Source organism: Pagrus pagrus (assembly GCF_965226575.1).
Source record: "Pagrus pagrus genome assembly, chromosome: 9".
Classification (NCBI taxonomy): domain Eukaryota; kingdom Metazoa; phylum Chordata; class Actinopteri; order Spariformes; family Sparidae; genus Pagrus; species Pagrus pagrus.
This window is the reverse complement of record NC_140193.1, coordinates 23,159,097-23,186,111: the sequence shown is the minus strand read 5'-3', so window position 1 is coordinate 23,186,111 and position 27,015 is coordinate 23,159,097. Positions and strand designations below refer to the sequence as shown.

General features: G+C 40.8%; 1 protein-coding gene across 1 annotated transcript in view; it reads right to left on the bottom strand.

Annotated features, from left to right (window-relative positions):
* Positions 1-27,015, bottom strand: part of clybl (citrate lyase beta like) — a 63,866-nt gene that overhangs the window by 26,539 nt on the left and 10,312 nt on the right. Inside the window, exon 2 of the mRNA XM_084363085.1 lies at positions 2,080-2,293. Within this exon, the coding sequence (XP_084219211.1) occupies positions 2,080-2,293 (214 nt within the window). The remainder of the gene's footprint in view (positions 1-2,079; positions 2,294-27,015) is intronic.

The following is a 27,015-nucleotide window of genomic DNA, read 5'->3' as shown; positions in this document are numbered from 1 at the left end:
ACATTCGCTTATATTGCAATATTAACTTCTACCATATTAGTTTAACTAAATATATACTTTAAGTTTATATCTAATTTTATGTCTAAGGACGTAACATTTTGTGATAATATCATAAAATGTTTGTTCAAATTAAAAAAACCTTCTGTTTTCATTTCTTTCAGGGTAAATGTAACTAATAATAATAATAATAATAATAATAATAATAATAATAATGTAATACCTTATATGATGATACCTTGAGAAGCACCACAACAACAGCATTAGTGCTCCATCAGTGTCTACTCAGGATCGGTTCAGGTCCAGAAACTACTGCAGCTTGGTCACATCACTTTCAATTCATATTCAGTCCCAACAATGTTTGTATGTGCTCAATGCATGTCTTGCCCCCCTCTTGCCAACCTTGTCAAATCACAAAATGTATCATGTCTCTTTTCTCACTTGATATGCATTGTCTCACTAAATAAAATTGAATAAATGAATGAATGAATGAATAAATAAAAAAAGTGTAAAAACACACTTTGGACTGAGAATACACGTCTGGATGTTAAATTTCTGATGTTAAAATTAATCGACAATGAATAAATCAGATGCGCTGGCTCTTTGTATACATTTCAATTTCCGTACTCCATATTGTGTATCTCTTGACAGGAACACCCGTAAATAGATTGTAGATGTCTCTAAACACACAATTTTTCCTCAGTGTGGAAAATGCTGACAAATTTAATTCAACTGTTTAGTAGCTAAAGAGGGGCTGTAAATCCTTAGCAAATATCCTCTTTTGTACATAATAAGAATACAAATAAAGACATGAAATTTATGAAGATTGAAATTTTGAACAACTATAATATAATATTTCTGCTGGCCTAGACACACACACACACACACACACACACACACACACACACACATCAAACACGCACACACACACACAACCCCCATGGATTTCCAATTGCCACAGTGGAGAAAGAAGCTGAGAGCGTGGGAAGTGAAGAAATGGTGCCAGTAGGAAAGGTGCATTTTGTTATTGAGTAAATAACTAATTTTTATATTACACAGTACAACCTAGCAGACACATAATAGCTTACAGTATTTTTTCACACTGTGTCAGACTCTTTTAAAGCTAACGTGGACCTATGGTGCCGGAGGTAAGCCTGCAGAGGGACATAGTTCTAATTGTTGAGGGAATAAAACTGCCCCGTGGCTAACTCTATTTCCCACTTTATTTTTAACAGCATATGCAAGGGATTAATGCTATGCTCTACAGGTACAACCCACCAGATAATTGCTAACAGCTAATAATACCTCATGTTTTATGTGAAATGAGTGGGTTGGTGAAAGAAAGAAGTGAGTTGGAGCAGGGCACTTTTGTTGAAATAAGATAGAGACATGGACCTGTCACATGCCGACAGCTCAAGAGTCCAGCATCTTGAGTTCTCCTCGAGCCTGAATGACTGCTTCAGGGCTGCATTCCTCTCTACATTTCCCCTCTAACACATAATAAAGACAGAAGCTCTGACATCCACCAACTTCATCGCAGGGTCACAGTTTTAGCCTGTCAGTCACACAGGCCATCATCTTATTGTCTTTGTCTGCTACAGGAACAGCCTCCAGCCATATCAATCATCTTTATTATCATGACTTAAAAACCTTTGTTAGTTAACTTTTTACCCGGGCCCCTTCTTTATCCCACTCTCCAATCACAATTTCATGGGCAGTTCAGCCGGGCCAATGGGGAGGTCATGTGGGCGGGAGGAGAATGCTTTTAACCTGCTGCATCTGGTGCTTTCCCGCTGCTCACCCAGTGGGACATGGTCACCTTGTTTTAAAGGACCCTGATAGGGGGGCACCACTGCCTTTATACCGTCATAATGGAGTGAAATGTGCTTGTTTTAAACATCTCCCTTAGGTAGTTTTCCTTTCAGTGATTAAGACTGAGCACCTGTCTGAAGGAGGGAGATGGAATTAAAAATCATTCAAGATCACACAGCTGTGCTTGTGTGTGTTTGTGTGCTCCTTGCCTGACCCTTCCATTCCAAGCTGCATTTCAGTTACAACACGTGCAGCTGTGTGTGTATGTACCTTTTTGCTGAGGGCTACACCATCCTCACAGTCCAAGACAGCGCAGTCGACATCCAGTGAGGATAGTTTCCTCAATTTTCGCTCATCATTGCCAGGGCAGTAGAGAACCGCCCTGCGGGGTATGTAGCGCAGCGAGGGGCCTGCAGAGTGATGGTGATGACGCCATGCTTCGGTACACAACTGCCAGGCTGCGGGCAGGAGCCAACCGCGTTCCCTGTCAACACAGATATATACATACATTAGCACACAGTGGCCCAAAAACATATACGTGCGTATGCTTCAAAAACATACACAACACTCAGAGGTAGCACCATGAAGGCATAAATACATGTCTTTGGTGCATACATTACTCATGAGTACACACAGCATCAATACAGGGCTAAGGGCAATGAATAATTAAAGGTTGTTGCTGCATTCATCTTCATAATACCTACAGATTTATGTTATATATGAGCTTCCAGAAGGAGGCCTCTTCCTCCAGACTAGAGCGAAAGTTTGGAAACGTTTCATTTTGGGAGTTCTGTTTGCCCTTCAGCTGTCCATTGAAGTGGATGAGAGACGCTGACCTGTGCTTTGGCTGTCTTTGTTGGGAACAAACTCACCCAAACACTGAGCCACTCATATGCTAATGTCGCCACACTGCTGAATATCTAGGCAGGGCAGAAAGTGAATGAGCAGGGGTGTCAGTAGTGGCTGGAGCTGAGTCATGGAAACTCTACCACTGTAGCTGTGGGATTGTAGTTAATGTCTAAAACAGCCATATTCTGTACCTTTGTTACTACTATGACTGTCACAGGTACATAACCTAGCTTATAAAGTATACGGATTAATTATCCACACAATGACTAAATGGATAAAAGTACTTAAAAGCATGGGTATTTTATTTTTTGTAAAATAGATTTGAGTCCTTGAGAACTTTCAGAGCTGTTTGACTGAATTTTTGTTTCTAAAAAGGTAAATAAGATGAACCATTGAAGGTTAGTACATTATTGCATTGTTGTGTGGCTATTTAAATAACCGCTAAAGTAATTTCAAGAAAAGTCAAGTAAACATGTCCAACATTTGCTGGCTTCTGCCTCTTACAGAAGGATTTGCTGCTTTTCCTCATCATTTATGATGGTAAAAGAAGAGTTTTGGGGTTTTAGACTGTTGGTTGGTGAAAGAACCAATTTGAAGATGACACTTTGGGCTCTGGGTAATTGCAATGGTCATTTTTCACAATTTCTTTTGACATTTTATAAACTGTAAAGCAACAAATCAATCGATTAATCATGAAAGTAATAGGCAGATTAATAGGTAATGAAAAATATCGTTAGCTACAGCCCTTTTGTTGTGAAGGCACAAGAATGAATGCCAGTCATTTTCCTCAGGACGGTTTACTGATAAGGAAAGAATTTGCAAAAAGCAACCCTTTAAATCCTCTGTTATCTTTTGACAGCATGCCCATTACATTTTCATTTTGAGTGCTTCTCTCAAATGTTCTGCAGTGTCTTTGCTCTTCAGAGGATGCTTCTTAAAAGTTTAGAAAAACATGCAAAAACAAAAAGAGCATTTCATTTTCACTGTGTGACTGGGTGCTGCAGCAAAATCTGCAGCATTCGGATTTTCCAGCATAACAACGTAAAAATATAAGTTCTTTACTTAGATTGCCTTGCAGTGAAATGACCAGTTATTGACATGCTCATCATCACATCTCCCACTCATGCACCCTCACATGTGTCACAAACACATGCAGTGACATTGGCTTATCCCCGCTCCCACCCACACACACAACTATGCGCACCAGTAATCATCATTGCAAACACGTTAATTATTTGTCCCTGAAACAATTGGCCCTAATGAATAGGCTTGTTTAGTATCTGATACAGTATATCTAATTACAGTAAGAAACAACTTCTCTCTCTGCTAACTCTAGCTGGGTATCAGCAGCCCTTCAAGGGATCATATTTGTGCAGTGTTCTTCTTCACCTAAAGGAAGGCAAGAGAAAGAGAAGAAGGGGAGGCGGGTATTCCTTCTGTTGGCAGAGGGGGCTGAATTATTCTCTTTTTCTTGTCGTTTGCTCTATAAAGGAGCTAAAGTCACTTCAATAGCCACTTAATCCTGTCAACTACGCTTCCACATGCCCCCCAGTCCCAATCAGGCCTAATCTGCACTGAGACGCTGCAGTTGTAGCAGGCAGTTAAAAGCAATATAGGTTGCTTCCAGTATTTAAGTGCTTCCAGGTACACGGAGCCTTATGTGGGAGGGGAACAGTATTCACAAAAGGCTTGGGGAGAAAATATGGCAAAGGTTGGAGGGAGGACTATGCCACACCAACATGCAAATTGCGGACCAATGAAAATAGGTGGAGCTCACAGTTATTTCTGGGACAAAAGGCTACAAGCCCCAAATTGATATGGAAGAGAGGACAAAAAGCATACAGCAGAATTGGACATGGAAAATAGTGGAATAGAAGACGGAGGTGGGAGTGCTAAATGGTGGGCGGCAAGAGGGGGCTGTTGAGACCTAAATGAAATTAGTCTATTCTGCGCAAAAAAGGCCACACTAAGTGGCCACTTAAAAGGCTAATATATTATAATATAAGGGATGTGAAAAAAAAAGATGGTGGCCGTATGTATGTATGGCGAGGAAAAGTGAAACCAGGAGAGGAAGTGTAAGTGCCCTGAAGTTGGCTAGATCAAGACACAGAAGCAGAGGTCAATAACAGACCAAATCAGCATTTTCCCTCCCATTTCTTAGAAATTCCACTGTGCTAATTGGTTCTGCTCTGTTATAGCTAACAGGCGATGACTATGAGACATGACAAAGAAGGACTATGGCAGTTAAACGCAGCCTGGCATGGAAATAACTGCAAGGGGCAAACGTCAAAACATGTTCTGTTCTCCTTAAAAAATTAAACAAAAACATGATATGCAGGCCGGCCAACAGGATGCATGAGTGAGGCTTACTAGACTTTCAGACTGCCAGCCCAGTCGCCAGAATGAAATGTTGGCAGTATGTTCAAATTGTACGTGTCATAAGTACAATACTGATAATGCTACATTAAGTTTGATATATCATAAATATCATATCAGGTTCAGTTTACAGTGCATTAGCTCAGGGCCCGTGTCCACATCGCGCTTTTCTCGGGCAGAAAAGTGCTGGCTGTGTGCTCTGATGAAGCGTTTGTGCACTGAGAGAAAAAATGCTGCACGTGCATCTTGTCTCTATGACAACAAAAAATGCCATCGCCACTGTATGATCAATGCTGCCCCTTTAAGGTATACTATCCATTTTCTTTTTATTTGACTTCAGGACATCAGTGCAAGGAGGATGTGGGTGCATGACATGATCCATAGGAGACAAATATACAGTGAATATTTTCGCCTAGGATAGGAAAAAGAAAAGAGCAATGGTGACGTCACCAGCGCCTTTCTGAAAAGTTAAGAGATTTAAACTTGAAGCGCTCAGAGTGGCTGAACAGAAAAGGTGGAGTGCTTGGAAAATAGACACTGGCCACTGTGCCTTTTCTCTGGAAAGCCGCCTGCTGCCGCAGATGCTCACTTCTCATTGGGAACAACTGAAAAAAATGCTATTTGGACACTGGCCCTTACATTCATATCTGGAGGTGGAGGGGATGGTTGTGTTGCATGTGAAAAGGTGGGCAAGCCAGTCACTGTATTTCTAGGCTGCATTTCAACGTTTGTAAGTGTGACACCACTGGATACATTTAAGGTGGAGGCCTGAAGACAATTTCCAGCCATGTTTGTGGCAGTAAAATCCTTTTTTTTTTTTTTTATGAAAGAGTCTGGACATGTCCAGCCTGCTTTGTGATGACAAGACAAGGTATTTTAAGGCAAAAAATGACTTTTTCCTGACCATAACCAAGTGTTTTTTGTTTCTAAAAACTAACTAGATTATAACATCCTTGCCACAACATAAAATAGGAAACTGAATATAAATAAATGTAAAGTGTATGTTTGTTGAGATGCGGTGCCTTTAGAGACACCATTTTTTCCAGTGTGTCAACATTTTTTACTTTCTGTACCGGGCCCACAATTCCTATTCCTAAAGGCATTTATTTTCTTTCATCTGTCATATCCAAGTAAATGTAAAAAGTCGAATGCCCTCCTGGAACTACTTTGTCACCTTGGACCCATAATGATGTCAAAGTCACATAATGCTGTGTTTCAAAGCTAGGAAAGCTGTGCGCACAGAAATGTTATGTATTGTATTATATAGTGTATATCTGTTGTTGTATGATTGTATGTAGATGCCTACCACAAATGTAAAAATGCAAATATTTAGCATTTATTTGCAATTTTGTATTAATTGATGTCCTTAAAACAGTACTTAAATAGTTTATTCTGGTGCAGCTTTTGCATTATTGTTTGACAACTATTAAATAAACCGTCAGAACTGGTGGCTAATATTGAACATTTCAATTTTCCCGTAAAAACACATAGGAGCTGCTTGTAATGTCTGGCAGCCATAAAAATCACAGAAAGATTCAAGCAGAGCTGTGGATCTACACCATCAAATCCACACATCACCTGCATATACGCAATCTGGATATTTTTATTTACACCATCCCACATCTGGTGGACATTTTCCCATTATTAGATCACTATATACTTGTGTTATATATATTTAACAGTCCCCAAAGTACCATATGCACCTACGTTACCTATTTCTTTTCCCCTCCCCTGTTTGCCTTTCTTTTTTACATGAAAGGTTATGATAACACAGGGCTGTGTGGCTAAATTAGCAGCTGTAAAGTGGTGGGACCCGGCCACAGTGACTATGTTTACTGGTCTGAGATCAGAGGTAAGTGTGTGTTAGTGGGTTTATATGGTGCTGGATGGGACTGGTTCTCATTAGCAGAGAGGCAGCAGTAGACCCAGCCCAATGGCACTAAAGGGGGAGGATGGGGGGGCGGAATGTGGTACGGATGGTGAGGTCTGTGTTAGACAAGACACGGGCCTTCCTCAGGCCCTTACATTAGTTTTGCAGACCCAACAGTGCACAGTATGTCATATTTGGACCTGCTGTCTAACAAGTAATTATCGTCAACAGCCAAAAAAATACTTTTCTTATCAACTTATTTTTGTCTACAGTATATGGCACTCCTCCAGGCCGGCTGAGCAGCATTTTTTCATGCAGATTTGTCGGCCTCCCTTCAACACGAGAGAGTGTCTTGGACAAAGCAGTTCACTGGTACAGAGCTATCAACTGATCTTCAGTCCAACAGAATAGCCTCTGATGATCTGACACTCACTGCAAGTGTTTAACTACAATGAGGCCACCTTGAACCACATATCCTTCAACTACACATCTTCACAACTCTCAGACAACTGTCAGTGATGGACACTTTTCTCACGTTCAGCGTCTTTTTCATCTGCTTATCTCTACAATCCTGTCATGTAATCCAGACAGGTTCACCAAATATTTCTCAAGGTAACTGGTATGTCAATATGAAATGTCAAACGAGGTAAAGATCTGGGATTTCACACCAATACACGACTGGGTAAGTCTTGCATGTCCAGATTATGCTTCTGTCACTTGGGGTTCAAACATATAGCAGAGATCATCACAGAGTGATTAATCGGTGAATACTTATGATCGAGATTAGTAGATTATTTGATTTGTTGATTGTAAGAAAATTAATCGGCAACTATTTTGATAATCGTTTAATTCTTTCAGTCATTTTTCAAGCAAAAATGGCAAACGTTTGCTTGTTTCAGTTTAAGCTTAAGTGTAACTATTTGCTGATGATCGTAAATAAAGAGTCTTTGGATTTCTGACTTTGTTGGACAAAAGAAGCAACCAGTTTGCATCACTTTGCTCTCATTGTGATGAGTATTATTATTAAGTGTTATTAAGTGTAGACTAAACAGTAAATCGATTTATCGTGAAAATAATTGGCAGATTAACTGCTAATGTAAAAAATTGTTTGTTGCAGCCCTACTCTTGTTGGTGATATTGGATGGGATCCTCCAATTTGAGATGATCCTGTCTTTCGAAAAGAGTTGTGAATGTGCCTGAGCAGCAGTGCACGATGTAATGTATTGTATTTAATGAATTCAGATGAGGTTACTGAAGAGCCACAAAGTCTGCATGGGGTAGAGGACAGGGTGGGTGGATGGGTTGATGCAGCAAAACCAGAGATTTTGCCATAGGTGACGTTGGTTTTTTCAACTATGACAGTGGGTGTTCCATAACCTTAACGAAGTAGTTATTAACAAGACCAAGATGTTGTCTAACCTTAACCAAGCACTTCTAACACAAACACATTCTTTCCGTAACCCTAACCAACTCATATTTATGTCTAAAACCAACCAAACCTTAACCTGAAAATGTTCACTTTATAAGCAATTTCAAATATGAAACCTTGATTTGTGACGGTTTTAGTGGCTTCAGATCAGAATTCATAACATCAGTTCATATGTAGAGCCGTTGCAAACATTGTATTTTGTCATTTCATTTTGAGGACTGAAATATTTTGTATTATTCATTTTGTTTTTCATAATCTCCCATTACAGTTGTTTTAATTCAGGAGAGATTGATGGTCAAGAGATTGTTGGTCCATTTCATGTTTTAACCCTTGTTTCATGAAGTAGAGCACATCAGCACTCAATTTTGGGGCTGATGCCGATACTGATTAACAGCCAACGTACACACATTTTTTGCAATGATCCCTCAAATGTGGTTTCAAACACTTACAACACGATATGTAAGAGAGGCAGGATATTTGACAGTTGCAATGTAATGTTATGCAACAAGTTATGTTCTTGTCTGACAAATGTTTCAATATTGCAGTGGATTTCTGGGGCCTTGTGCATTCCACTTGGGCTTGGCACTTGCATCAGCATGATAATGAATAACATAACTAACTAAATGCCAAATACTAGGCCTCTTCAGCTGCCGCCTGCCACACTTTGTCCAGCAGGAACGGGAAGGGAAAGGGTATTAGATCTTAATAAATATTCAACTTGACATATGATCTATGACATAATATCTGGCCACTGTTGATTGTGGTCTGGCAGTCAATACTGAATTATGAATAGCCTGTTGTAATTGCTTCATTATAATGACATGATGATCACTGTTTCCTGTAACTCTACTGGCCTCCACCTGGCAGCATAATAGCCTAATTCAGGTGGTAATATTCATCCTACCACATGAATTATAGCAGATAACAAGAGGCCCACTCCAAAACAGACCCAGACGACAGCCTCCCTCTCAATATGTAGATTTCCACAATTATCTCCAGCATGGCAGTGCAGGCAGAAGCTGTGTCTAAAATGCACAAAATTAAAGATCTGTGTTTCTACCCCACGATAATCAGCTACTTCTTAATATGCAAACTACATTTTGAGGTCTGTGGTGCTTAAGATTCCAGATTAAATTTGCTGAAAATAAAGATGAATAAAGAGTAGGGAGGAAATCGATGTTCCCGAAGCATAAACAGGCTCTCCGTCTGCAGAAAGCTGTCTGCGGGTGGCAAATAAAATGGTCAAAAAGTCATCAATATTTACCTAGCTTTGTGTCCACCTGCCTGTCTGACACTTTCTTGTTTTTTAGAATGAAAAAGAGAGCTGAAGCATTCCCCACACACAGTCCTCCTCCCAGCATGATGCTGTATGTGTGTGTGTGTTTGTTTTTCACACTGCCTCAGGTCTGAAGACACAATTGGATGGCAGAGAAATGCTGAAAAATTAACCAGAGACACCAACGACAGGGAAAGGAAAGAATCAAACACTTTTCTTCTACTTTTTCTCTTCTCTGCCCCCTGCTTTCTTTGCTTGCCCTCCAGCAATGTGGAGCTCGGGATGAGCAATCCGTTCCCCCCCAGATTAGATCAGCTGGGGGCTGCAGAGTTTACTGGGGTCCGGTCTCTCAGACAAAAGAATACTGGACCTAACATTTTGTTGATGATGACTGAATCGACTGTACACGAGTATTGTGTTAATAGATGAACAATTAATTTAAAGTTCCAACAAACACAAGACATTCAATTTGCTCTGAGCAGTTAAGATGGCAACACCTCGTTACCACGAGTAGCAACACTTGCTGTGTCACACTGCCATCATAAAAATGAAATACCCCGCTCCTACATGCGGAAGTGATTATGATTTACCCTAAGTCTTCAGCCATTTAACTAAATTTAGCATCTCCTGTTTGAAGAATCTATTTTTTTAACCTTACTTCCTCAGATTATATCATCACTGGACCCACATCTTCCTCTTCTTGCTTTAAAAAGCTAATTCCAGTGACAATGTCCCTCACCATCAACAATACCCCTTACTCCTCCTCCCATCCTTGTCTTCTCCCCCTTTCCGGTCTCATTACTTTGGGTTTTATGCCTTAATCTACACAATGAGGATGAAGTCATGGCGGTTATCTTCAGCAGCCAATGTCTGCCTACCTGTAATCCTTCTCAAAGTCCCCGGCTTTCTCCCAGCTCACAAATCGGCACACAATGCTTTTATGCAAGGCCTCTGCCGTAATGCCCAGAGACGATGGCTGACTTTTTTCTTTTCCTTTCTCATCCCTCAACATAAAACTAGTTAAATCCCACTCCTCCTCAGAAGAAGGGAGATGTCTTTATCGTGGTCTCAGGACAGGGAAAAGTCAGAATGTAAAGGACGTCGGAGCTATCATTTGCAAGAGTTATAAGGTGGTTTGGATTTGGTTTGGTTTTGATGGAACTGATCTGTTCAGCTATCTTCTCTCTGTCTGTCAGAGACAACTCCATAAATCCATTGAAGTACAGTTTATGGTGTGGATACAGTACAGGCTACATTAATCAGAACAAATGAATAATAAAATGCAACTTTTAATTAGTGCAGAATAATATACTTTAGATGACAGTAAAAAAAAAAATCAATGAATTCATCATTAAAAGTTAATTGAGAGGGGAGCTTAAAAAGGTCAAGCAAGTCGCTCCATTCGAGGAGGGCATAAGGGGGTTAGCTTTTAACTTAGCATTTTTATTGACTCTGGCAAAACAAAATGAGCGGGCTCTGTAGGATTGTGCACTCTGCATTGGCCATTCAGGCCTTCAGAGCCCCATTGTAGTACTTTGAAGAGAATGAAAGGAAACCCCACTGGTGGAAATGCAGTGGAACAGCCCCACAACAGGCCACAACTGTTCCCTTATGCATGAAAGGCAGGGACATAAAAGACAAGATGGACTTCTGAGGTAGGGCCAAAAACAAAGGCAACAAAAGTGCTGATCACGAGGGGATGACACGACTCGTCTCGGCAGAAGGAGCAGGGAGAAAAGGGGCAGGGGACAATAGCACTCCCGGCCAAATGACATGTTGAAGAATTGAAAAATCCACACAAGAAGTGTCTTCTCAATTCACTAAACCCACAAGAGCTGGGTGACTGTCGGCTGGCCCTGGCCAGCCCGAGGGGGGTGGACTTATAACAGCCCACAGCTTTTCTCTCTCTAACTTTCTTTCCCAAATCTTTCCCTGTTTTGGCAAACAACTTGGCAAGGGCAGAGACGGACTGGGGTGACGGCTTTAGTCTGCACACACCAAACCGAAACCAAACCAAACCTAATCAAAGCGTGGTGGGTTCCGCTCCCGCAGCTTCCGTTTTGATCTGTTGGCTGTCTGTGTGTCTGATCTGTTTCTGTTTGTGTCCTAAACACAATTATGCTACTGCCTAACCTCCATGGAAACAGTCAGACGGACAAAAACATGTTTGCTCTCATTCAAAAAGCATCCTTGTTTTTAGGGACACTGTAATGACTGCTGATATTTGAGCCAATGTTTCAGAAGTCATCCTAAAAAATGCTTCGTTAATAGGAACACTTCCTGCCGATTTTCACCCTGTTGGCTTCTAGGCTGGGAACAACTGTGTTTTTTTTGCATTTCCCACTGCAGGAAATAAATATATTTTTCAATATGAGGAAGCACAGCTATGACTGTGTTTGTGATACCTTATATGGATGGCTGGGCTTAATTTAAAATCCATCCATGACATTCTGTGCACCCAGGGGAGGAATTTGCGGGAATAGACGGCCATTCAAGAAATCAGCTTTATTTTGCTTACATCAATACATAATTTTGCACACAAACACAAAAAAATTTCATGTGTTGCATATGGAGAAAAATGCATTTTCTCATAAATAAAAACCTACAGATCCCTCTAAAGTAAGGCCTAGGACTACTTGTTGTTGTGAGCCAAATGCTGAACAGTGCACTCCACAGGTGAAGGCCCTCCTCCACGATAGCCTGAGGCCTATCCCACAATTCTTCACACATACCCACGGGCCCTTTCACTGGCCATCACCCTGTCTGATTAATGGATCGATGCGGTAATTGATTAGTGAAGAGGAGGTGGGAATAAGAACATAGGTCAAACGTCAATAATGTCCCTCTGACAAAAGGCGGAAGACGTAAAATGTACCAGTGATAGCCTGCAGCCAGACCTCTACCCATCAAAGCCCTGGCAGGGCTAACATAAAGGCCCCGGCCCATTCTCCAGCCTGCCCTGCCCTCCCTCCCCAAAGCTCCTTTTCTCTTGGTAATGCTGTCTGTTAAAGTGACAGGAACCATTCTGGGAGCTGCTTGTCAGCTCACCTTCATAAAACAAGCCATAAAGCAGCAAATAACAGGCTTATATGGCTTCATTATGCCAGCTATGCAGGATCACAGCCCTGGGCTGAGGGGTGAGGGGGGTCGTGCCGGTAGTGGAGAGGCGGGGAGAATGTTGGCAGGACAGCCTGGTTCTCGTGGAGGTTTGTTGTCCCAACGGCTGTCACCATGTCCATGTTTGCTCAGGATAGAGGACCACTTGACCCCCCTTCAACCCTGTCTTCCCCGAAATCCAAAACAGAACAAACAAAAGAGGTATGACTCACTTTGGAGATGCTATGCCAGCTCAGACTTCTTTGACTTTCATATCCTGCTACATACACCATCCAAATGAATGTGAATGCTGAAGTCAGTCCAAGAAGGAAATCATAAAATACTAACTGTCACTTGGACATCTTTTAAAAAGTCGCAAAAACGATAATTCTGGCTCCTCAGTGAACATCTTTTGAACTAATAGCAAAGATTTTAAATTGGCATATTTTGGATGTGTCTTTGCTCAGCAGGCATGTCCTGCTACACTAAACACAAGATGCTGAAGTTTAAAGACTTAGAAGTTGAATCATCTAACAAATCTGCACAAACCACAATAGTGTCTCTGAACAGTTAAAGACTGGAGATGAGGAGAGCAGGGCCAGATGGAGCATGCATCTGCGACAGTAAACCTTTGGCCGTGGCAGGGCCGGACGTGAGAGAGATTCTCATTTATTTCATGCAAATATCTCTTGGGCCGTTTCACAGGCTGACAGTGGGGGCTGAGAGGTGGTCAATATCTCAGGTTGTCTCTCCAAAACATTTTCCCCTGTTTGTCAGAGTCAGCCACGGGTGCCTGGCAGAGACGTCGGCAGCGGCAATGAACGTGTGCACTTATGTGCTTACAAGTCCTTGGCACAAATAAGGCAAATCCCTTTCTTCCAACATAGCGAGTGATGTTCCCCCACAGACTTGCTTCTAATGGAAATTCAGCTCTTTCTCATGTTAACAGCTTAAATCTTGTTTTCAAAGAGCAACACTTAACATAGAGATTGATCTTATGTACATGTATGATGTGCAATCTTCACCCTATATATACACAATGATGAGGCCTCTATTAAGGTTTCAAAGCCTCAACATGAACTATAAATAGGCTGCTGATATTAGCAAGTCAAATATGCAGCATTGAACGCCTGCAGAACATCTGGTGGGCAAGCTTACACTATGTTCACCCAAAGTAACTGTCCCTTTATGTGCTTATCTGTCATTTGCCCACTCCCAGTCATGTCGAGATCAGTCTCTTATCTCTTTAGCAAGGCTGCGAGGCGGCAGTACAAGCTCCATCACTGTGATCATTGTATAGTTAATTGTCACCTCCATCAACATTAGCACCCTCTAACATGTTATCCAGAGGGGGGACGGGGGGAGCCGACTGCACGCTCTATTCTGAGGCTGACACTTGTTCTCTGAGGGGTGGTATTCGGTGTCAGGATTGCAGGGCACGGGAGAAAAGAGGCGGAGGAGAGGTGGGGAGCTTTCTCCACAACTCATGTCACTGGGTCTGTCTGTAATGGCAGCAGAGGGAGAAAGAGAGGGAGAGAGACAGGGAGCCAGGGAGGATTGATTGGTGTTTACTTTTAAGCAGGCTCTCGACCAATGGCAAGGCAAAGAGTCCAGCATTCCCTCGACACTGTCATGGGTTGATTAATCCACCCCCCACCTACTCAGGCTGCTTCACATACCATATAGTGAGATGACCATACATAGGTCAAAGGACTCACAATAAGCCCATTCGGATATAAACTCCACACATACAAGGTTGGGAGGGGTTCAGTGTAAAGACACTCAAACACAAAAAGTATGTCTACTACATACATTTGGCACAAGGCCAGAACCATCCAAATGTGTCGCCACTGAACCATATGGATACACACATCCGGGCCTAATCTAACAAACACTGCCACACACACATACACACTCCTAACACATTCTGGCCGGCACTGCACACACATATCCGGACTGTAAAACAGCATTGCCATCTTGAGCCCCCTGGATCACCGGGGCCATCTGACACTGTGGAGCTTGAATGCATTAAGACTGGCAAGGTGGCTGCACTTTCCATCTCAGCTAGCACAGTTACATAACCCTCCATGATATGAATGCGTTAACAGTATTAGTCGTGCAGGTGAGAACACTTCTCACTGCTCGCACATGGTACAGCCTTGCATTTGCATAATAGATGATGTTACTGCAGCATGTCAAAGTTAATGATCTATAGAAGGTAAAACAATTCAATGTTGACTGTCATGGGAGAGCGTCCAAACAGGATGCGGTATTTGCCCAATCCGAGGATGGTTTCAGTTGTGTTTAAGTCAACTCAAGATGCCTGGTTGATTCTACAGGTGTCAAGGGTCCTCTGGTGGGGAAGAAAAAAATTAACAGGAAGAGAGGGTGGATGAGAGTGAAGAGGGGTTGATAAAGGAAAAAGCAGATGCATTGGCTGAATCTGAAATAGAGAAAGAGAGAGAAAGCAAGAAATGGACAGGCATGGGCAAGCTTACAAAACATTCTTTTAACTCGCACTAGATGGGACAATCTGGGCTGGGGTGTGCCTGGATGGGCCCTGGATATGGATATGACTGGAACAGTAGATCAGATGGTACATCAGACTATTAGGATATTTGGCCTACGATGTGATATGTACCGCGTCTGATCTGTTGCCCCCACCCATCCACCCACCCGGGCCCAGACACAAACACGCCCCCGTACCCCTCCTCGGACCTCGGAAAAAAGTCTTGACAGATGGGTGTGCTGGAAAGATCCACTCAGGAGACCAAAACATACTAAGGCGCTGTCTGTCTGACGTTTGGATTTGGAGGGAAATGACAACCAGAGAAAAACAGGACAGAGAAAAATGGACATCTGTGGCATTTGTCTTATTTCCTCTCTTGTGGGACATTATGTGTCATAAGTGAGCACGGAGTCTTTTGGATCATATTCCATTTAATTAATGAAGCCACCCCCCTCCCACACACGCACACACACACACCCACACACACACTCACACACACACAACACTCCAGTTCAGAGCTCCTCGTCTCTTCCCTGTAAGTTGCCTGTGCCCCCAAGTGGTTGAAAATGATAACTGCATCTGCTTTAAACTTGGGAAACAACTGCTTCAATAGCCGAGACCACTGAAACTCACTCATTCACTGTAAACTTTATTTTTAAGCTTCAGCTTCTCATACTAGTGTACTATTCAACAAGTAGTGAAAAGAAGATACTGGAAACAAGGAGAGGCTTCAAGATGGCGTAAGTCAAAATTTGTTCTTTTTGTAACTCAAATATATTTACTGAACTCAAGAATACTTAAAATTATACTGCAGGTAGAGCTGAATGAATATTTCAAAAAAAAAGAAGAAGTGGGCATTAGTCGTTTTAATGGCCGAGTGCTTGAGATCAACTCTGCCTCTTCACAACATGTGAACAGAAATGCTGCTGAATACATAAAAATCTGCTCTTTATACAACTTTAGTGAGTTACAAGATGTCAGAATAACATCTATGTGGGCTAATAATGTAACAACAAACGGCTAAGCAATATGTTCATCTTAAAATATATCACCTTTTCTTCATACACGTTTTATTACTTCTTTGCTGTAATTAAATGGCAACAAAATATATTAAAATATGAAGTGACCTTTTTAATTATTACCACGGTGCTGCTGTTTTCCACTAATTTCTACTGGGAAAACAAAAATATTTAACCCGTTTTGCGCGGGTGAGACTTTTTTAAAGAGGAATTTTAAGTAATAAAGCTGATGCTCCCTATAGTGTTGTAATGACAGATGCTTCATTCTTTTAACCAACAGCGATGCCTTTTGCCCTCAACTTCTGCCCAGCCCCAAGCCTTTAATTAAGACTGGCTTAGGCCCGATTGATCCTGACACACCAGGAAGTTTCTTGAAAATCTGACTGCCAAAACCATGGAAGTATTATATAGGCCACAACCCCCCATAGCAGCCCACAGCCCCTCCCCACAGCCCACATAAAAAGGATTGTAAGCTGAAAGCCCTTCTAGTCGGTCTAGGGAACATTACATGATTGACGTACTATGTCTACACATTCTGCATTCTCCATCCACACTTATACAATGTTTGTAATATATGTTCGCACTTACTCTTTGCCGTAAAAATGACATGACATGTCTGTTACAATACATTGTAAAGAAAAGAAAAAAACTACAGCAAAATGGCTCCAAAACAACAGGCCGACCGACCACCACATCATGAAACCAACAACACATTTCCTGTGGCAAAAGCTATGATGCAAATGGGAGGCTGGGATTGTCAGACTGTCAGAGCTCTGTGTGCTGCAGGTGTTGTGCACCACATGGAGAGAATTCTTGTACCGGCTTTCACCGCAACACAGCCACTGATGAGTCAGTGAGCCCCATGAAAGTGCAAGGGACCCACAAACGCTGCCCTCATGTTATGGTGTTCTAGTATTTCACAGAACCAGAATACCTTGATAATGTTAATTATGTTAATTAAATCAATGTGTGACAGCTTACAAGAAGTTGATAGAAAATCCTTTAAGATTAAAAACCCCTATGTAGGTCTAAGGTTTGGGGGAAGAAATAAAGTTTACAAAATGCCAAATCAATGCAAATTTTAGACAAACTGCCCCGAGTCTTCACAGTGTGAAAGAGCCTCCACATGACAACCGGAGGGGCTTGGATGTGTCCAAGGCGATGTGTGAGGTGTTGCAGTTGAGAAGTGGTGAGTGTATAGTTAAAGACTTTGACCCGCTCGAGGAGAAATCCAACCAACCAGCCAAGCTGTTACCGGCAGGGGTGGACAAAACAAAAGGGAACACTTGTACAATGTAATGCAATCAAATAAAACAGCCATTCAGTACTGCATTAGGACATACAGTATATCACAACCATGCAGCATACCGACCTGGGTCAGATAATGCGTGCTGACCCACTCATATCAACAGAAATGTTATTTTTTCCATCAGTGTCCCACTGATGTGAAAGGATCCATGACCTTCTCCAAACATGAGCCACACAAAGGTCTGAGTTACTTAAGTCAACAATACCAAAGAAATACTGCAATATCACTATGGTTTGTATGTCTCTCAGCCAAGAAGGTTACTCTTCTCTATTGCAAATATGCTTGAAAATGTGTGTGGAACATTAGTTGTTACAGTATATCAACTTCTCTGAGCAGAATCCTGTTATTTAACCACAAAATATTAAATTTACATTACAATACTAGAATGCCCTTTGTCCTATTTTCGGCCTCACTTTGGTGGAGGTAGAGTGCATACCTCTGCCAAGGCCAAGGTCAACCCTAATCCAATATCAAACTAAACAGCCCTGCATCATTCTAAATTTCTAAACCACCCATGATTTCTTAACCGTAATTTAAGGTCACCAGATCTAGGATCTGCATCAAACTGTACTCACTCATAGATACCAGCCTCCTTAATATGCCAGATTTTTTTCATCAAGGTCCATGCATATTCCCTGAGAAATTAACGAAAATGTAAAATAAAAATGCCCTACCTCACAATGTAAAAGGAAGTGAGAAAAAAAAAATCTCAGATCTGTCCTTTTTGAATCCACGCCAAAATTTAATGTGGTCTGTTGAGGGATATGGGTGTCCCTGTTGTCATAAAAAAGATGCACATCAAAATCATTATCAACAACATATTTGAACCTAATTTCCGGAATAAATATTGGCAATGTGTGTTTTCAAACCACAGATTTGTTGAAACTTTACCTTTCTTTTAAGTTGCAACTTTGCATTTCTTTAAGTTCAATCTTCAATTATATGTTGTGACAGTGCTGTGCTTCAGGTTTGGTTAAGGCATAAAAACCTCTTGGTTAGGGTTAGGAAAAGATTGTGTTTTGGTTTACCCGGTTCTGTTGCCACAAACACAGCTGCAAATTGTTCTGATGTCTTGTCAAAAATATCTGGTTTTGTTGCCACTACCATGGCTGGAAATTGTCATAACGTCTTGTTAAAAAAATATCCAGCTTACAAGCTTATCAAGCTTACAAAAGTTGAAATGCAGTGGTCTCTCTTAGCAGACGTCTCACCTAGCTGTCTTGCAATTGCCATCCCCTCCTCCTTCTCCTCCCGACATGAAAGTAAGTCAATGTGTATTTTGAATGAAACATGACATGTACTGTAGAAAAGCTGATAAGACACACAGAAACAGACACATTTTATGTTTCCATGGTTTCCATAACCATACAATACCAACATTTCATTCTGGTGACTGGGCTCATCATTTGCAAACTATGTTCAGACAGAATGGGACAATTGAAAAGGTCATTTACATGTCAATTTTTATTTTGATGTAAGCAAATATTAAAGTTTATATTAGTTATACAGTTAGACAAAATGGCCAACACTTTTGTTTACCACACTAAAGTCATTGAAACTCCATTCCATCCACTACAAAGCAATAGTTCTGTAGAGAGACAAAAGGTAAGAAATGGTAATCTAATGGTGAACTGAGTGTGATGTTCTGTCATACTGGCTGTAACGGCTGATGTATCAAACCTAATGATGGCGTGTTAGAAGATGACACATTTTGAAACATAAACATCGACCTGACCACAATGTGGAAAGTGGCAAGGAAAGAGCAGGACCCTAACTTGGCCTATTTCTCCATTAAGGGTGTGGTGTGGGTGGGAGTGGGCAATAACCAGTGCCCCTTCCTTCCCTTACTGGGAGGATCATGGAAACTCAAAGTCACATTTTTTGACTTGTTTGGCATCAGCACATTCCAGGACCAGACAGATATCTCAATATATTGCACCTAGCTTGGCTATAAAGATGATTTAATTTAATTTAATTTAACTTAAAGAATGTTAAAGAATGTTACCAAGGATGCTACAACAGCTGCATGGGAGTAAAATTCCCTTTGAGTTTAAAACCTGGGATGTAGAGCTGAGTGTAACCTATGTTTGGTAGTAGGTTAATATTGTGTTGATGCCGTTCACACAATATTGTTTTTCCACAAAAGGGGACAGGTGTGGAAATCCCATAAACTATATATGATTTAATTTAAAGTCAGCAACAACCTCCACTTTGCAATCCTGATCAAAAATGTAATTTTGGGTAAACAGGCTAGAACTGACTGCTAATGGGTTGTTATAGTAATGAACATTCTGTTCAACATTTCATAGCAAAGCCTTGACAGATCCCTTCAACGTGTCAAACAGGTTTTTCCCAGGCTGTAATTGTAAAGGAGGTAAAGACATACATTTTGTTCTTTTCCCCAGTCGGGCATTAGCATTTTAGCATTTTCAAGATAACTTACATATCCATGTTTATGCAGAGATTTTGGACAACCATAATTTAGAGCTGCAGAGTTTTGATATTATGGACTGAACGTGACTACAGCATTATTGGTCTATTATGCAACTACAACAATAAACCTATAATAACGATTTTTATTCCTATATTATTGAAAGCAACTTCCATCCCTTTCATCTATAACTACAAATCTACAATCACAATGCTTTTTTAAGTTAAGACTCTTGTGTCCGAGTCCAAAATTAAAGTTAACCATACAGTACATTAGCCCGTTGGATTAGCCATGTTAGCCAACCGCATGGGGTCTAAAAATGATGATGCCAAAAGTTGATATAGAAAGAAAGTTGGATAAAGAAAATTGATTGCCGAGTCTCATTCCCAGGTAGTCCAGTACAGACACTGGTTTAAAATAATCCATAATGTCCTATGGAAGTCCAACTAAAGACCCAATGCTTGCACAAACGGTGAGTTTTTATCTGCGACTGAAGTCGTGAATGGGGGATTTACTATCCCGTACTACACATAGGGCATAGAGCTGACCGAAGCTTTGGCATAGACATTACCCTCAATGGTGATTCCTGAACACAACAGCAATGTAAGGCCAAAGTAAAACGTCAGGAGCTCAGTCAAAGCAGCCCATTGCTGGGATTCAAATAGCAATAGTAGGCATCAGGTACAGGAAGTCATTAAGAAGATTCCACTTGGAGTTAGTAAAATGTTTCCTGAACACAGTACAGAATGGGTGTTGGCATATTGTTGCTGGAAATGTCTGCTGACTGACACGGGGCATGACGGCTGACGTGCTGCAGACTGTTTTGACTGGAGTGCAGCCTAATGACCAAAGTGTTTTTGAAATGTTATGGAAATCCTTATCAATCCACACAGAAATAAGATCATTTATTAAATTATTATTTAGTATCCAACTGCAAAAAAAATCATGTGGTAATGATATCCAGAACATACATATATTTGAATGGTAATGTGGACTAAAACTCAAACTTTAAGCTCAGTAAAGTAAAGATAGCTGGCTTTAGTTTTCTCTCCTGTTTAGCAGCTGGCTGCTGGCTTTGTCCCTCTCTAGAGGTCCTGTAGTAAAGCCGGACTTCAAAAGAGCCTTATCACTGTCACATTCTCTCGGAAGAGAACACAGTAATGGAGACCGGATGCACAGGCTTACACTAGGTTAGGCTAACACAAGGAGATGAGTGAAAAAAATGCTTTGAATGTGGCCTTGTAAAGGGAAGAGCTCCTGTACAGGCCTCCTGACCTCCCCACTACACTTCCTTCCCGAGAAGTAAAAGAATGCTGTGTCAGATTTTATGAATTCGTAGGGACGTATATTTTAGCTTTTCCTTTAGTAGCTCCCTCAATTTCAAAGACAATCCGAGCTTTTAGTCAATATCATCTTCTCATGTGTTGCCATGATGTGATAGTTACATTTTGTAGGATGTGTAATGTATTAAGTTCAATTTTGATACTATTTATAACCAGCATTTTTTCAGCAACAGCAATTCAACATATTTGGTTCTGTAATGTGGGGATACTTGCAAACCCACACACCAGAGATACACAGGAAATTGAGAACAAAAGCTGGTGCATGCATACATATTATAAAATGAAACATAACTACGCAACAATAAAGTCTGATCAGGAGCTTATTACATTGTTCATTATTTAAACATCCTGAAGAGATGACTCCTCTTAACCTACAGGTTGAAAAGGTGCATCGTAAACAGATACACAAGTTGTGCTTCTTTTATTGAATTTTTTAAAAGTAGACGCTTGCAGGCAACTCGAAAAATGCTATTATTTGCCAAATTCAGTACACAGCAGATATGTTCCTCCAAAGTCTTGTTTTGTCTTTAAAGTGTCTCATAAATAAACCTTGAACTACAACTAATTTGTCTCCAAACTCCAAATGGGAGTTTGCATTTCGCAAACAATGGAAACAAAATACAAAGACAAAATTAATCAATTTTAATTTATGTATTTGATTTCTCCTGTCCATGTTTTCTTCCTCGATCCTTGCTATGGCTAACTCAGTCTAACACAACATCCCCACTTTGACTGTGGCTTCATCCTGTATTTTCCAATTATCACCTTTTAAAGGCCAGCTGGGTGCATTCCAAACCATCAGGGGGCAATTCCATTTGCATTGCTCTGAGACAAAGTCATGCCCAAGTACTTTCATGCTAAAGTTCATAACAGACAGCCTAAAAGGACGCTATTGCTGCAGCTAAAAACCTTACCGATGCCTTCAGATAGATCAAACTGAGGTAATGACGCGTTTTTCTTCAGAACTCTGATGATTTAAAATACTTGGAGAGAAGAGAACTTGAAAAATCTGACAGTGTTGAAGTAAGTTGGTGAACAACATCCCCGAGCTCTAAAATAACAAGTTTGCTTTATAAACACAGTGAGCAGCTTGACCCAAAGTTTCTCATTTGAGACTAATCAATGTAGCTCTCCTGTGAGTGTTCAGCTCTGTTTACAATTACAGCTCATTATGCTGATTTTATTCTTCTTTTGCCATTAACTTGATTTTTAAGCAGCTACAGGAATATTTTACATCTATTTTATTTAGGTCAATTTTTTATGCCCATTGAAAAAGGGCCCTTCCCTCTGTTGAAATGACCATTGCATCTATGCGTGTGTGTGTGTGCATGTGTGTGTGTTGTTTGGAGGGGCAGTGGGGGAAGAAACTGTTCCATTTGCTTTGCACATTAATGAACACTGCCCTCTCTGCCTGCCTTTAGGCTCTCTTTCTTAATTCTGGGGCTGTTCACTAGTGTAAACCTGTGTTTGATTTTTCCTCTCCTCTCCCTCTCGGACTGCATATAGCAGCATTTAGCTGTGAATTAATTTTCATGTTTGGATATACCCTGCTGAGGTGTGATGCCGGTGGCGCATAATCAAAATCTGCAACACTACATATGGGTAGATAGGCCTTGTGGGTATTTTCACGGTGCAGATCTGTAGCTGGGCGGGGGGAAACTAAAAGCAGAGAGCGGGGTCAACGGGGCAACACACAAAACAGAAGTCAGCAGTAGGACAATGGGACATTTAACACAAAAGAATAAATCTATTGTCTTATAGAAGGGTAAGGAGCAGAGGATAACTTTTGGTGTGCAGCTGTGAGTGTGTTTGTGATAATGCGCATGTCTCTGGCTATGGGACAAGACACGCACCCACAGCCACAGCTCAAACACCAGCAGCCCCTAACATGGTGTGTCTAATGCTCCTATTTAGTGTTTGGGGTGCAGCGGCGCGTGGCCTGAGGTTTTTGGGAGGGGAGCGTGGATAGCACCTAGTCTGACAGCTGTGCCCCAAACAGGAGACAAAAGCCTGAGGAAGTACCGCATCATCGAAGATGGGACTAAAAGGCGTGCCAATTTGCTTGTGGTCTGGCCGATACTGCTGTCTGATTCAGTGCACAGTCCACTTTTCACTACTCACTACTCTTATGCTGCACACTTAAACTGGGATCCTGGATCTTTGAACAAATTCCACTGCAAAAAAGGACAAAGCATCATGTGGTACATTTAGATCAAAAGCAGAAACACAAACTACTAATTCATAACAGACTTTATTTCAAAACAAACAAACAGAAAGAACATAGGCCACCTTTTGTGCATCAGTCTTTTCATTGGAGTTTATTTGTAATCCTTTGATAGGAGGGAGTCTCTTTGTCAATCGGGATACATCAAAGATAAGCCAACTTACCATGCTGCTTGTGTTTGTGTGTGTATGTGTGCATGTCTGCAGTCTAGTCTTTAACATCACAGCGAGGCATGTTTTTAATCTATTGATTTAATAAGCTTAGGTAGCAGGCTGTCAGCTAAACAAATGAAACAGTCGTGAGGTGACACATATTTAGTCCTAAAAAACGGCTTCGTGTTTGATGAACGAATAATGGAATTTACAGTCGAGGATACAGTTTAATTTCTGTGGAAAAACAGTTCATGTCTTTTCATAAACATTTCGTTGTTGAACTATTTCTCATGCTGTAGGGCTCGGCGATATAGCCTTAATATAAAATTGCAATGTTTTATGCTATATGAAATCTCATCAAAAACCCTTCATAAATGCTAGGAATGGGCAACAAAATCAACTATCATGATATTTTTGACCAGATACCTGGATATAATTACTAAGTGGGTAAAGACAAGTATTGGAACAAGTACAACAGTCTGGTAAGTCCAGAAAATGACTTTACTTTAAAACAAGGAAAAACAACACTCATACCATTTCACAAAATAATGATATCCAGAATCTAAGATGATATATAGTCCCATATCACGATATAATATCAGCCCCATCACGCAGGCATCTGCGCGTACACACAAATGCACAAAATGAAATAATTTTGAAGTTAGGAAGTTGAGTTAAAATCCAAATGCATTTAGCACTCAGGGCTAATTTTCCAATACACAAACCCATTATTACCACACACAGAGGTGTCTCCATTCATGGGTTGGGCTAATAGAAGCAAAAGAGATAATAATTACTTGTTTGTTGCCACATCAGCTATTAGGTGATAATTAGGTCTAGGCGAGAATTTCAACTCTTTTAAATGGTTTGTTTGATCTGAACATGTGTTCCCAGATGGATGTCTGAGTACCCTGCATTAATTACTATTGCAAATGAAAGGCCAGTCAAGCCGGCGCAAAAACTGGATCTGATGGTTTAATGAGCAGTTCTCCCCCAATCGACTAGACACAAATATTACATGGCAGTTTAGAAATGCAGTCACAGAAATATAACAGAGTGTATTGGGTTATAGGGTAAACTGTAAGAAGTCATCGACTTGAGGTCAAATTATCTTTGATGTTTTCATGACTGTGGTGGATCTGCGTTTCGGTGAGAACAGATACGGACTGTGTGCTTTACTTGGAGCCTGGAGAGGCAGATGAAATCTCAGTAAATGTGAACCGTGGATCAAGAGGTACTCACAGAAGGGTGGTGTAGCCATTCCTGGCATCCATATCAATGACTAGCCTCGTTGCAAAATGGAAAACTAAATATTTAGAATACATCTGAACAGCAAAATAGGAAAACTATCCATCTCTCACAGAAAGGAACTTCCTTTATTATGCCCCTGTGTCCACACTCACACAAACACGCACACACATGCACACACGCACAGAAGTCAGGGGATTGAAATGGCTAAAAAATATCCACTGGTTTAAATTAGACCATCAAACAGCCAGCTGCTGATTTGTTTCCTGTGTGTGTGTGTGTGTGTGTGTGTGTGTGTGTGTGTGTGTGTGTGTGTGTGTGTGTGTGCGTGTGCATGTGTGTGTGTGCGCAGAGGTTGGACGATAGGTTGAGGGAGGGGACTGAGCAGGTTTCTGACCTCCCATGGGTGCAGCAGAGTGAGTGCACTGGTGTCAGTTCACTAAAACAACAACGTGTGTAATGGAGGGTATTTCACAATGGAGAACCAGCTAACATTAAATTAACTCACTCTTGAGTAACAATAATAATAATTCTGCTGTAATTTCTGCTGTATTGAGAAAGTTTTTATAATGTCCAGTCTCAGTTCACACTGTCAGCTGTTAATACAACTCTATAATCTAGGGGTGCACTGATTTATCGTGCAACATCAGATGACATTCGTCAATAGCAGCAGCTGATGTTTATCTGTTTGGCAGCACGGTATGGCATTATAACAAATTTAAAAAAACATCATATTGCAATTATTATCACAATTAGTGGAAATGATCATTTTTGCATTGCAATTTTCATTTTCTCTGAAAAATTCTTAAAATATTTGTACCAAACAAACATGTTCTCTTAAATATGGAGAACATATTTGTAGACTAGAGCATCTTTGCAGCACTACAGTACTTCATTCTCACAGTGTTAAGTCACAAACGTTTCCTTTATCAAAGAATTGGATATATATTGCACTTGGAAATATGCAATTAGCATCAGCATTCAGCATTACATGGGTAATTGTATAGCAGGCTTAATGGCTTTTGAAGCTGTTGATTTTCAAAAAAGAATAATTTTCATGGGAAAGAGGGTTATATTACAGGCTGTTTCATAAATGTAGTCAGATTTGCGCTCTTTCAAATATAATGTAATGGAGGGATGAATGACTTTTTGTAATGATGTCTGGCACAAAGGGGGGAATAAACAACAAAAAATTGGCACAGGCTATCGGCCAAATAATTATATCAAACATCGTATTGGCCAAAGAATTTCACTATATGTGCATCCCAACTATAACCATCTTTGAAACCGTAGTGAGAGACAATGTTGCTTGCTCCTTTTCGGCAAGACTTGCCACTTGGCAGCCATATTGGCAACACCCCCGGGCAGTAATTTCAGGTGACCAAGCCCCTCTCTAAATCCATGGGAGAGAGTTATTTCTCCACTTTTATTGGTCATGAGGTCACAAAATTGCATGTATAGAATCACCAGTCAAATCAGATTTAAAAAAAACGCCTCAAAAGTTTGGTGACTTCCCACACTTCCCAGCTCATCCCACCAGAGTACTTGAACAAATGTGAAATGTTTGAATGTCTAATCTTAGAATAACCTGGTTATAGTCTGACAGCCTCCTCTTCCATGCCTATTTGACGTCCTACAGCCAACCAAGATGGTTGAAACTGTTGTGAAACTGTGTGCTTACTATAGTGCAACAACAAAATTGGCCGATATGTTTCCGATTCAGCTCTGATAAAGCAGACAATTAGCTTTTGGGGAGATGGGGCAGGATATGTTTCAGACGGCTTTCTAAGCGGCTGTATCATGCTAATTAAACAAACACAATATGAACATAAGAAAACCAGGATATTTCATCAAATTTTTCCACAAGTTCTTATCCTGTTTCTATCTGATATTCTCCATTTTCTCCTAATTTTGTCCACTCCTGTACATATGCATTGAAGAGAAAGGATCACTACCTACAGTATTGATCTGCTAAAATGCAAACCTAGCCTATACCCCATCACTACTCCACGATGTTATTATGTAGTAGCAAAGAGTCTGGCATGATGAACAAGAGCAGACCCTCCTTAGTGAGA